The sequence below is a fragment of the Akebia trifoliata genome, chromosome 7 (assembly GCF_017979445.1).
Source record: "Akebia trifoliata isolate Shusen 1 chromosome 7, ASM1797944v1, whole genome shotgun sequence".
Lineage (NCBI taxonomy): Eukaryota > Viridiplantae > Streptophyta > Magnoliopsida > Ranunculales > Lardizabalaceae > Akebia > Akebia trifoliata.
The window spans coordinates 23,613,550-23,626,941 of NC_141381.1; the positions used below are offsets into that span (position 1 = coordinate 23,613,550).

The 13,392-nt window shown below is 33.5% G+C and overlaps 1 protein-coding gene across 1 annotated transcript; it reads right to left on the reverse strand.

Moving 5' to 3' along the window:
• Nucleotides 1-1,835: 1,835 nt before the first annotated feature.
• On the reverse strand, nucleotides 1,836-2,624 carry LOC147398455 (uncharacterized). The gene has a single exon (XM_086448979.1). It carries the CDS (start codon nucleotides 2,449-2,451, stop codon nucleotides 1,846-1,848), a length of 606 nt encoding a protein of 201 aa, XP_086305105.1. The 5' UTR covers nucleotides 2,452-2,624; the 3' UTR covers nucleotides 1,836-1,845.
• Between the last annotated feature and the right edge of the window lie 10,768 nt (nucleotides 2,625-13,392).

A 13,392-nucleotide genomic window follows, 5' to 3' on the forward strand; every position in this document is an offset into this window, starting at 1 on the left:
AGTCCATTGCACTTTATTTTAAAAACCAAAAATCCACCACTAGAGGGACACATGCAATTTATTATAGTACATTTCGAATCAGCCTTTCCACGAACCCTTTCGTTTTTCAATGATTTTGCACCTCTTGGGAATTGGGATGCCTTCGATGCTAAGGAAAAGAAGGTTATGTTTCTTTATTTTATTTTTAATTTCAATTGTAAAGTTGAATATCGAACGTTCAGAAATGTCTCCAACACAACCCTAGATTTCCCATTCTCAAAGGAGGGGCACTAAACCCACTTCATAACAACAAAGTGGAGAAGATAGGCCCACCATTATTAGTTAGAATATATATAAAAGTGGATCATGGTATACCTTTGCTTTATAATTTTTTGAGTCCATCACTCCATTTTTAGCCATACAATGAAATTACTTGCATTATCAAAGGTTAATTGATGTTTTGTGTATTTTACATTAACCATTGGGAAATCTTGATCTCGAGAGACTTAGCACCCTCATTAGTTGATTCAGTTTCTGAAGCTGGAAATTTGGAAGAGGGATTATGGTAGAACTGTGATACAACCTAATTGTTACTCTAATACCTCTCTTGGTTTACTCTTTTTAATTTTTTTAATTTTTTTTTATGAATTTCTTTAAGGATTTTGTTCTTGTTTGTGTTTATTTTGATGTAAATAACTTAGGTGGTTTGGTTTACCATATAGAACCAACGAGAAGATATAATTGTGGTATGATTGTTTTTAAGTATATTTTGTGCATTAGGATATTTTACCGAAATGGATTACGTATTGTATTACCAGGCCATATATTTTATTTATAGTATTTTTTAACAGGGTTATGTATCCATTATGGTATTTATTTATTTTTATCAAAAGGGTATATGCTGTCCAATCACTTTCATGATTTTACTTTTATGGATTTTTGAACTTGATGAGATGAGGGAATTTTGGATAGAAAAATCATGGGTTTCTAAGGAGGGATTAAGGAGAGGTTGAAAATAATAAATTGAATATTTGCTTTAATAGAGACAATTTACCATATAGGTTGTAGTGCATGACTGGTTTTGGGACTTGAAGATGACTGGTTTAGGGAAGAAAAATCAAGGATTTTTGGTGGTTGATGAGGGCATTTAAGGTATTTTCATCAGTCTGTAAGAGAAGTCCACAGTCTTGACAAAATTTTTGTCGGTTTGAATTTATTTATTTATTTATAATTCTAAATGTGATATATTTAGAGATTCGAGGAATATTTTTAAATTCTGAAAACTTTGTTTTGTGTTTTGGTAATTTTCCAAAAAATATTAATGGAAGCATATTTCATAGGGATTTTAAGGAATGTATTCTATGAAACAAAACTGATCCCTAAGAAACTTGTGTTTTCCCAGACATCTCAAACGTATTCTTCATGATGTGCTTCAAACAACGTTTAAGCTTAGATAAGTCCTTTTATACGATACACACCTTTGACTGCGACCATGTCCATCAGTCCATGTTATATGTGCAATTAGTGCAAGTGGACCATCCATTACATGTGCATGCATGCATCCATATTCTATGTACTGTTGCATGGATGGAGCATCTTCATTCTAGAACAGAAAAAGCTGTATTGCAATGGAAATTCTATGATCAGATTTCTCTCTACAATTCTCTTCTTAGTCTCTAAGAACAAAGAGGAATTGGTTCATAGGGTGGGTTTTGTTTATAAAAAAAAAAAACTAAACTAAATCTCTCTAGTCTGCACTCAATTTTATTCTACAATTTTTTTTTGTTTTTTAACTTTTTTTTGTTTTTTTTGTTTTTCTATTTGAGAGAAGAGGGGGAGTTTGTTTTTTCGTTTTTTGTTTCCTACTCATGGACTAGAAAAAACTAGATGACCAAATTCAAGCTTCCCTTGTTTTTTGAACCTTGCAATGAAATCTTCAGTTCTTTTGTTTATCTCTTCAACAGGCAAACCAAGCTCTTCTTCTCTATCAGAATCCTCATCCTCCTCTTCTCCTTCTAATACTATTTTTTCTTCCTTCACCTCTTGTTCAGCCACCCTCGTCACATAATCTTCAACCCAAGAGACCTCCAATTTCATCTCCCTCTCTTTTTTCCCTACTATCGTAGGGAACCTACGAAGAGAACCACCGCTTCTCTTTGCGTACTCTTTGTAAATTTCGGTGGCCGGAGATGACTTCGAGCCCACAAGTTTGGATTCTCCAATGAGGAAGACAACAATGACGTTACACACAATGAACAAACACTTGGGGTTGAAGATGAAAGACACGATATATGGAAGAGACACAAAGAGAAAGATCTTCATGGAGGAGAATATCGAGGGAAACCAAAAAGGGCTTGAACAAAATAGACCAAATGTCATGGCTGTGAAAGAATAAAGGATAAGAGTGTTAAGAAACTGATTCTTCTTGTACTTGTTCTTGGCTTGAAGCTTTTCAATGTTGATGTGATCCATGGTAATAACAAAGATGGGTATAGAGAAGTGGGTTTGTGGAATAATTTTGGAAGAAATATTGAGGGGATTTAGGAGAGCCAGAGAAGCTTAGAGAGGACTACCATCCGACTGAACATAGAGCAATGCAAACGAGGACTTAAATACTAGAGGAAAAGGTTCTATATTATGTGGAATTCAACAGACTCCACTTTAATAATTTTATTTTGGGTGGGGGGAGGTGGCTTTATATAAAGCCATGGGAGGTTTGATTAATTGGTGTTGATTTAGGGCGCTTTTGGCCTCTTTTTTTTTTTTTTTCTTTGCTCTACTTTTGAGCTGTTGGTATTGAATTAGTCCCTTTTAGAACATTTACCATGGTAAGAAATATCTTCGTTACTATCAATGCTTTTCCTTCCTTTTCTCTAAGAATGATGAGTGAACATGTTTTCTAAGAGAACACAATACTTTCACTAGGACTCTCTCTAAACTTCCACATGTAGCACAATTAGTGTATTTACATTCTCTTAAGCGTATGCGAATGGCCGTGTGAGTTGGGTAGTTCCTAATTGTGATATAGGCACTACTCAAGGGGGAGCATATCCTCTATAGCCCATTTTTTGTGTAGCTATTATCAACGGTTGAGGGGGTGCCATGTCATCAAGACGGTTACATTCAATCGTTTAAATTTAAGAGTTCAGTGACCGTCCATTTTCAAACACTTGATTAGAGGGGGATTTTTTTTTTTTTTTTTTTGATATGGACTGTATAACAAGAGCTACAGAAAAATGGGCTACAGAGGATCCACTCCCTACTTAGGGACGGTTGCCAATGGAACGGTATCACCGGGCGGTTTGGACCTTACCTCTGAATCCTAAGTAGAAATTGCAATTCATGCTTTTTAGTAGGAGTCCTTAATGCTTTTCGCTTAATTATTGGAGCAGGTGGCATGAACTTGGATGGAAAAAGAAAAAGGTTAGGAAAGACATGGTCCCCTCATGAAAGGGGTTATTTTAATCATTGTAACGTATTGGTAGTCTTGGTTATTCGGTAATTCACATTTAAAAAATATATGTTTTATGGCCATTGTAAAAAAGTAGTTGCAAATGTTACTAACCTGTCATGGTATTTTATAGAATAATGAAGAATGCATGCTACACGGCTGATGGGGCACGAGCACAGAACTGCACATCTTTTCTACGTATGCTGATGAAAAAGATCTATGGTTCTGTGTCTATGCCATGTCAGCCGCATGCATTCATCATGACTCTATTTTATATTTACAAAAATGGTCATATACCCCGCTTCTCATTTACTTATTCATTAGAGTTTGCCATGCCTTATCTTCTTGGAGGTAAAAGAGGAAAGACAATAAATTTGTAGAGGGTAGTATTGAAAAACGAGTACGGGTAAAGACAATAAAATTGGAAGGGTATTCTTAAAAAGAGAATAAAACAAAAGAAAATAAAATAAAATGGAGACTTGTACTCAGATTTGTGGGGAGATTAAATCCTAGACAATCGTTGTGCATTATTTATTTTTATTTTTTGAAAGGAGGAGGTGGGGGGAGCGGTAAACATTGGAAGAAGACAACCGTTGTCTTTTATTAAGTAGATTTATATCGAATTGGTTATAATATTATATTTTCACATTTGCTATTTACTTATTTATCCTTCCCATAAACCTACATTCGCTTCAAGGATATAAAGGTAAATCCATCAAATTATATACTCATAACTATCATAAAACAATGACTGGTTTAGTAATATTGATAAAATACATGGTTATTTTAGTAATTTTGACAAAAAAAAGATTTTTGTACAACACTTATTGAATGTGACTTTTTTGTATTTGGACTCTCGTTCCCCTTGGTTTTGAAAATGTTAAGACGTAATCAGGATTATTTTGGCAAGAACTTTGTATAAGAAAGGGGCGAGACCCGATTTGATAAAACGATGATGATTTTTAATTGTTTTGATGAAAGGTTATGGACCCAATCGAGATTCATTGTAAGTTGTTGACCTTATTGAGGTCTATTGTGAGCAATGGTTTCAATGATGGATAATGGGTCCAATTAAGGTGGATTTGACAATTTTGGACTCTATTGAGGTAGAACATGGATTGTAAATCTAGTTAGAGTTGAATTTGGATTGTGAACCCGATTCGGGTCGAATTTGGATTGTGGACCTAATTTGGGTCAAATATGGATCATGGACCCGATTGGGATTGGTTGTGGATCGTGGACCTAATTTGGGTCAAATATAGATGGTGGATCCGATTCAGGTCGAACATGGATCATGGACACAGTTGGGGTTGATCATGGATCATGGACTCGGTTTGGGTCAAATCATAGATCTGGTTCGGATTGAATATGAATCGCAGACCCAATTAACATCAAATTCGAATAATGGATCCATTTAGGATTGATAGGGGATGGTGGGCTCGAGTATGGGTAGTGGACCTAGTTGGGATTGATTAAAGGGTAGTGACTTTGATTGATGAAGATTGATTTGAAGAATCATCAAATTACTGAATAGGATCCATTTCCCACCCTTAAGGGGAAAGGTGTTGGATATGGGTAATCAAAGGACCTAATGATGAACATGCCAGATTGGGATTCATTAATGAAAAAATTATTGATGAATTTTAAGTTTAGGTTCCATAAGATGTAGGCTCTTGTCCTTTTGAAACTTCCCCCTTTTTTGAAGTTCCTTTTAAAACGTCAAATGAAAACAAATGTTTCATCACTTAATCGGAAAGACGCAAATCGTTGGGTTTAAGTATTCAACAATTTGACACATTTCAACTTATTAAGCTTCAAATCCAATAGGCAAACAAGAAAAAAACAATAACTGTGATTATAAGTAAAAAAATGAAAAAAGTAAAAAAAAAAAAAAAAAAATTTGTTTTTAATTTTTTTAATCCATATTTCAAATGTGAATTGGGATATTTTATACTAGTCCGTGCTTGAAATACGAATTAGTAAGAAAAAATTTAGGCAAATTTATTAATTTTTTTAAAGCTTGTTGGTCCAAATTTTTAGGCATATTGCCTTTGGTTTTTTTCTTTGGGCAAAAAATTTGTCACATATGTTTCTTTTTTTTTTTTTTTGTAAATGATAGTAAATAAATAAAAAGGGAGCTCCTCCATTACCTAGGAGGAGACAAAAAAGAGAAAAAAAAAAAAAACCTAAATCTATATAATTTTGCCTTCGAGGACATCCTTATGGGCTTTACAACTTTGATTTCGAAGCCTTGAAAATAAATACAACTTTGCAATTGGAGTTGATACATTTTTAAGGAACTTGTGTTTTATATCATCTAATCAGACCCATGCATGCAGTTATTAGGTGGTTTCATGGTTATTCATTCTTCAAACCTCGATGAATATTGGAGTACACATGTTATAAGTTGATGATTGGATTTGATGTGTTCGTCCCCAATAATTGAAATAATCAATCTCAAACCGTAGAACTACTAAGTATCCATGTTTAATATTTTTTAGGGTGAGGGTGATTTGTGCAATTAGCTGTGAATCACAAGTGCCCGTGCATTTTTTTTGTATCAACCCTTTCACTTGTATACATTCAATCTCACAAAAATAAATAATAAATTATTACATTCACTCCCGATGAAAGAAATAAAAATAAACAACAACAAAGACAAAGAGGTTAGAAAGCATATACAATTTTTTTTGTTTTCTTTTTAAAATGGTTACGTTGACATAATGGTTAAGCTTAGCATCCCCAATGGAGTCGTCAACTGTAGATAAGTGATTTTTGTGTCCGAAGATCACCTTTACAAGGATTTGAAGTTGTCACTATTCTTTTTTAGAAAATGGTGTGAATGGGCATCCGGAATATGATTTTTGAAAAAAAATAATATATTTTTTCCTTTGTAGCCACTTTCGTACGGATAAAGTACCAAACTAACTAAGATCTAGGTAAGTGATTCAATTAGAGAGAAGGGAAGGTGTTAGGCACCCCTCTCTCTTCATCAAATGATGGTAACCTTAACAACGTAGTCATTTTAAGAAAATCTGATAAATAAAAGAAAATCAGTAAAGCGATGGTTTTACGCCCTTAAGTATAAGGAACTTTTGATAGCAGCTTAAATTAGGAAGGTCATCTCATCGATAGAAGAGACCCTACCATGTTTTGCCTTTGGGAAATAGGTTCTAGAAAAATGTCGACTTTGCGGTTATGGGCCCATTCTCATGAAATAAGAAGGGCTCAACTACTTTTAGCCTCAAAACAAATTGTGTGGTATGTGCACAAAGTGTTTGAGGATTCAAAATAATTTTTCTTTTAAAAATGGTTACAACCTCTACACTTTTGATCAAATTGAAGTCCAATCTACCAGATGTTGGAGAGAGTACTCATTACATCCTATGGCCTTCTAAATTTGAAATTAAGGAAATGAGGAGGGGGATATGGAGAAGGAATAGGGGAAATTAAAATAAAATCTTACTCTAAACCCACCTTGAAACTTTTTTTTTTTCTTCTTCTTTGAATTTTCTTCTTAATCCTTGAAGGGGTCCTTTTGATCTTGATCTTGAAGTGTTGGAATTTTAAGGATAAGAGTAAAAGTTTGTTTTAGTGTAAGGATTAAGATGTTTGTAATGTAAAGACTTGAGAGCGATGAATTTTAGTCTGAGTTGAGAGGATCTTTAGAGGGATTGAGAGGGGTGGAAGAGAAATTGAGAGTTGAAAGACTTAAGAGAATGGATTCAAGCATGAGTTTTTTTAGAAGGATGAGGGTTTTATAGGTAACTTTTAGGGGTAGGATAGGGTGAAAAAGTAAAAAAGATAGAGAATGACATGAAGTTTATAAATGAGGTGTGTGAAATTTAAAGTTAAGAGGAGGGTATATGTGGAAGGTGGTGTAAGTGAGTTGTTTTAGATCCAAATAGGTCGAATTTTTCAATCCATATGAGAGTGTTATGTGGGGTTAAGGGGAGTAGATTTTGATTAAAAGAATGGAGGTGTAAGGAGGTGGTTGTTAATATGTTGGGAGGGTGGTGGAAATGGAGACATGTGTTAAAAAGTATGAGGTGTGTGTTAGGTAAATTAATTACGTAGAAAGAGTATGGGTTGGATAGCTTTATGAAATGATGTGAGTAGATTGTGACATGAGTATGGGTTGAGGTGCTTTTTGAGGTTGACGATGGAGTTAGGTAGAAGAATTTGGGAGGTGAGTGGTGGTGATGACAAGTGTCCCCTTGATGAAGGTTGTATAGACTTTGATTAGTGGTGATCATGGGTATGGGTATGGATTTTAGGTTTGGGCTTATGGGGTTGGATTTTTGACTTGGTGAGGGTATAGATTTTAGAAGTAGCTTGAGTTTAGGGTTTGGGCTAAAGTTGGATTGCATTGACTTAGGGTTAAGATAGATTAAGACATTGACTAGGGTTAAATTTGTTTTAGAATAAGGCTAAAAGGGGATTGAATATTGGTGGACCTTAGGTGAGCTTAGGACGTATTCGAGTTAGAGGGGTGAAAGGTTGAGGAGGTGGTGAGCTTAGAAGGTTTTATTGTGAGTCCATGAAATCTTTGGGAGTCTTTGGGACTTTTGATATGATCAAAATATCAAATTTCAAGGATTTGGACTTGTAGGTCCGTTGACGGATTTGTTAGAAAATGATCTTTTTGAACCCTTTCAAGTGGGGACTCATTCAAATTAGGGTGTCTAGAGAACCCATGGGCTCTCATGTGCACTTGGACTTTACCTATATCTCTCTCATACTTATTACACTATGTGAGAGCTTCTATATAAGAGTTATACTCTTTAATTATTTCTATCTGATGTGAGACTAAAATTTTACACTACAACTTACAAATAAACCACTTAACTCTTACTTTTACTTTTTTGCTTTAATTTTTTACTTATACTTTTAATTCCATTTAAAATTAGGATAAATCCCACATTAATCCAATAGAACCAACCCCACAAACTCACAAAATTTTTGTTTTATTTATGAAACACATTCATGATTGAAAATCTATTACCACTTAATTTCTATTTTCTTTGAAAAACACATCTTGGCTATAATAGATATGACCAATAGTTTTGGGTTTATTTAAGATATAAAGATACTCTAAGACCTATTAACATTGTTCTTTTTTTAGGAAGGGTAAGTGGTGAAGGTTGGTGTAATCCCAAGTCTGTGGCATTATTGCTAACCACGAACTTTAATCACCTACTTAGAAAGCTAACACCTTTATGCATTATTCTTAAATATTTAATTTGTTTTCTTATTAAAATTTAAGATGCTAATGCATTGAAAACGAGAAGACTCGGATTGGAAGTCTATCGACTTGGATATTGATGGAGTCAAACATGGAAATAATAATTAAACACGGATCTATAAATAGAAGGAACTACACATTTTCTCGATGACTATCCTATCACACTGGTTTCTTGATTAGTGAAATATTATTATTATTATTATTAGTTATATACATTCTGAGTAATCGTCCCCATCTCCAGATTTACCTCGATAATCATAATTTAGTCGCACACATAAAAGATGAAAATCCAAAATCAAAAGACAATACTATCAATCAAACATCAAGAATCACATGTAGGATTAATGCACTGAGATTTTTATAGGATTAATCACTCAAATGGTCGACTACATACCTCGCTTGGGAAGCTGATTTAGCTGTAAAGATTATTATTGTTACAAGCTACATATTTCATCCCACCAAGCCCGTATTTATAATATAATTAATAGGTGTCAAATCCTCATGTAAACTTTATTGAGTGTGATTGATCACAACATGTTGATGTTTCTGATATGGTATCACATTCTGTCTAAATCATCATATCATCATGTGCTAGTTTGAATACGTACTACCATCATTATGTGTTGTAATTTGAGGTCCCATATGTTTGATGTAGATTAGGATCAGTAGGGTGTTTGATGTAGTTAAATGAAAGTTTTGGTCAAATTACATAATCAGACACGGTTTTCAAAAATTTATGTATCCCTATATATTAGAGATTCTATTGCCACACCAATTTTTGCTAACCACACCAAATTCATTTGTGTATCACCAAATAATTAACACACATCGAAGCTCTCTAAATTTAGTCATTCGTGTAAAAACTTTTGCATTGATTCATCTTTATATCGCTTTGATTTTAAAAAAAAAATCACATAACCAATATTTTAAATCAAAAGGGTATAATTAAATAAAAAAGTTTTTTTTTCACGGGCAATAAAATTTATTCAGGTATGTAATGTATATTAACCATTTCTAATTGTGTAACTTATCCAATAATTTCTCAAGTCTCTAGAGGTGTGGTATTCAAGAATGTGCCGTAGAGGTAACGAAGAATATCCAGGAATCTACCTTTTTCAGGGCTTTAATTTGTTATTGCAACTTACCATTAATGGTTGCTCTCACTACATGAAAACTGAAAAATTCGACAGAAAAATTGACAGGCCAAGGCTCACGAATTTTAGAAATTAAATTTTGTCAAAATTCTAGATATTTCCAGATTCGACGGTTTAGAGCTGTCGAATTTCTCCCATCCTTCACTAATTTGACAGTTTCGACCTGTCGAAAAAAAAAAGTTTGACAATGAAAAATTCGACACCAATTCGACCCCTTTGTACATTGAATTTTATGAAATTTGATTGCTCAAAACCGTCAAATTTGGTCCTTTTTTCACATTGTGTCTTGGCTTCTACGCAGATCTAAAGATTGCATGGATGAAGAATTGCTTTTGGAAAAGAGAAGATTCTCTTCCACACCTAATATAAATAATTGAAGAGAGAAAGGTAGGGAGTGCTTATATAAATAAGTGAACAGAAAGATCAAATGGCATTATTATATTTATAATTAAACAAGAAGTACAAAATGAGGTGCATTTGTGTTTCTCTAAGTTGTTTGGGGTTTATGCAACTTCATGGAAGCTGTCCAGAGGAAAAATTGATTAAAAGAAGTCATATAAGACCAAATCATTAATATTTAATGATTCTACGATTTGGAGGTTGGGGTGCTTTGATCTCATGTTTATAAAAATAGTGAAAAGAGTGGGACACACGACAGTTTTTTAATGTTCGTATCCATAGATAACTCTCACAAAAGAAGTGTCAACAACAAATTTTTGTTGTATCGTCGATGTACATGAAATAAATAAGATAACAAGCATGTTTTGGAAAGTCTATATAATATATATATAGGGTCCCGTTCAATGGCTAACTTTTTGGCAAAACATTTTTCAATACATGAGTTAGAAGTTTTGGAATGGGCTGATTTTTGGTGAGGATGATCTCTACGGTGAGGAGATCATCATCACCAAAAATCAGCAAATTCCAAAACTTCTAACCCCATCAAAAATAGTTTACAAAAAATGGACGGTCCACGATTTTTCAACTTGTAAACATGGGTTAGAAGTTTTGGAGTGGGCTGATTTTTGGTGAGGATGATCTCCTCACCGTAGAGATCATCTCACAAAAAATCAGCCCATTTCAAAACTTCTAACTTATATTTTGAAAAATGTTTTGCCAAAAAGTTAGCCATTGAACACTACCCATATATATATATTATGAAGGGGTTTTGAACCGATAGGCCTGACTAGTAGGGATGAGGCAATTGACCTCTTAGAGAATCCACCAGGTATATTCAATACCCCACAAACCATATGTCAGGTAAGTAGGGATAAATCCTTGTGAGTGACCAACGAAGGAACTTGAACTCAAGACCTCTTTTTTTTTTGGAGGGATTTGAAAAGTCTATGCTAGTAAAAAGATACTTCTTGGTCTTATTGAATAGTGAGATATTTATTCTAGATTAGTATCATATTTCTTGATCTGGAATGTATTATGTGGTTTATTTGTTCAGACTATACATTTAGTTGAATGAGAAGGCCATGCTTGAATTTTGTAAAGGTCTTGTAATGCTTGATTTATTTTTGGAGGTTTTATGTAGTTTTCTTTTCTTCAAACTTCACACTTTATCAATTGAGAATAAAATTTTGCTTTATCTAGGAAGGTAAATTTTAATTTTAACCTCTAATCTAATAAAGATGCTTCTAGAGATCACGTTTGGGGCTCCTTTCCATTTGTTTCTAATAGATTAGCCCATCAAAATAAAAAATAAAAGTATGTGATTTTAATGCGTTCAATGATATTGTAGTTGTAGGTGATTTTTCAGATTTTACACTCCTCGAGATTCTTACTATTAATGATGCCTTGATCATCAAATTCTATTTTTCCTTAAATGCTTACTCCGGTTGTCTTTTCTGATAGAATCTTCTTTTTTTGATCGTTTTTTCCGTCAATCTCACTTAAAAAGACATTGATGTGGTGCTGGTCAAAGGATATCTGATGATCAAGTTAGTATTTGATAAAAAATGTAGAGTAAAGAGAAGAAGTTTAAAAGTAGAGAATTTGAGAGTATTACACCTTGGGTTTGTGTAAGAGGATCAAAGTCTCTCTATTTATAAAGTTGGTTCATTAATACAGAACATTGAATTCAAATGTAACCACTTCCCATGTTGTCTAGTATTAAATTCATTAATGACCTATGATGTCAATATGGCCTTAAGGTTCCACTTCTTATGATTTTTGTTACTAACACGAGGAGTGACTTTATTTCGTAACTGCTTCAACTCAGTGACTACTTAGTTCTCCAAGTTGACTTAGTTGTGCTATACACCTACAATTTATCCTGAAAATAATATCCTTGGGTATTATTTGATGGTACTTCTTCCCTTTGTCTCTACTTGAGTAACCTTAAGGGTAGAATTCGTAAATTTATGGAATCCGAACCAATGTGAATTAATATTGAAGGGGTTGAACCTCTTATAGAATTTGTATTAATTTTTCTAGTTGGTGAAGAGGAATTGATTCCTTGAAGAAGCCGAATTAAATTAATTATGATATATATATATATAATATGAAGTGGGGTTAGCTTCCTAGAGGGACCAAATCACCTTCAGATGTTACATTAAGGGGTCCGCTCCCTAGAGGGGCCAAACCACCTTGGGCGTATTCAATGAGGGGTTGACTCCCTTAGGAGGCTGACCCACCTTTAGACGTGATCAATGGAGGATCAACTCCTACGGAGGCTGAGCCACTTAAGGCGTGGATCAGTAAAGGATCGAATCCCTTGGATGGTTGAACCCGTTAAATAATTGGGGTTGGATCAGGTCAGATTGTTTTCTTTGCCAATCCTAGGATCAAATATTTTTAAGGCAGATTTACCAAAACATGCACAACTTTTCGTTTATTTACCAAAACGGTACACTGTAGCAATTAATTCTGAAAACGGTAAATTTATCGTTTTCGGAATTAATTTTTTTTACCAAAATGGTAAAAATAGTAAAATGTATTTTTTTATATCGAAAATGCCCTTTTTATTTTTTGACTGAAATTACAAAAATAAAATTGATTTTGGTAAAAAAAAATTATAAATACATATGATTGTTGGATTACCGAAAGAGAGTGAATCTTTTTAGTTGGATTTTCATTTTTTGAAGGTTAAAATTGTAAATATATATGTAAAACAAACAAAGGGTATTTTCGGTAAAATACTGTTTTTACCGTTTTGGTAAAAATATTAATTCCGAAAATGGTAAATTTATCATTTTCGGAATTAATTGCTACAATATACCGTTTTCAGAATTAATTTCGAAAACTCTACCGTTTTGATAAATTATTTTATTTTTAATTCCTACAGTAGCATTTGGTGTCTGCTTAATTTTTCAACTCATCACCTTTTGGTGCTTATTTCAACTAATAATGCTTCTCAGAGTCCGTGTGAGTATTCAAAAAATTAATCATAGGCTTCCCAAAACCAATTCCCAACCAAAAAAGTTATTTGTGACTAGAAACTATCGATTTAGAACAGAAATAATCATTCCAAAAAATTAAAAAACTTCTATTGTAGCAAAATACCTCTAACAAAGACATAAAGACAATTGCAGCCGAAAAATACATCATAAAACAAA

What these genes read in the sequence shown, in the direction of transcription:
- LOC147398455 (XM_086448979.1), bottom strand. Translation starts at nt 2,451, where the DNA reads ATGGATCACATCAACATTGAAAAGCTTCAAGCCAAGAACAAGTACAAG.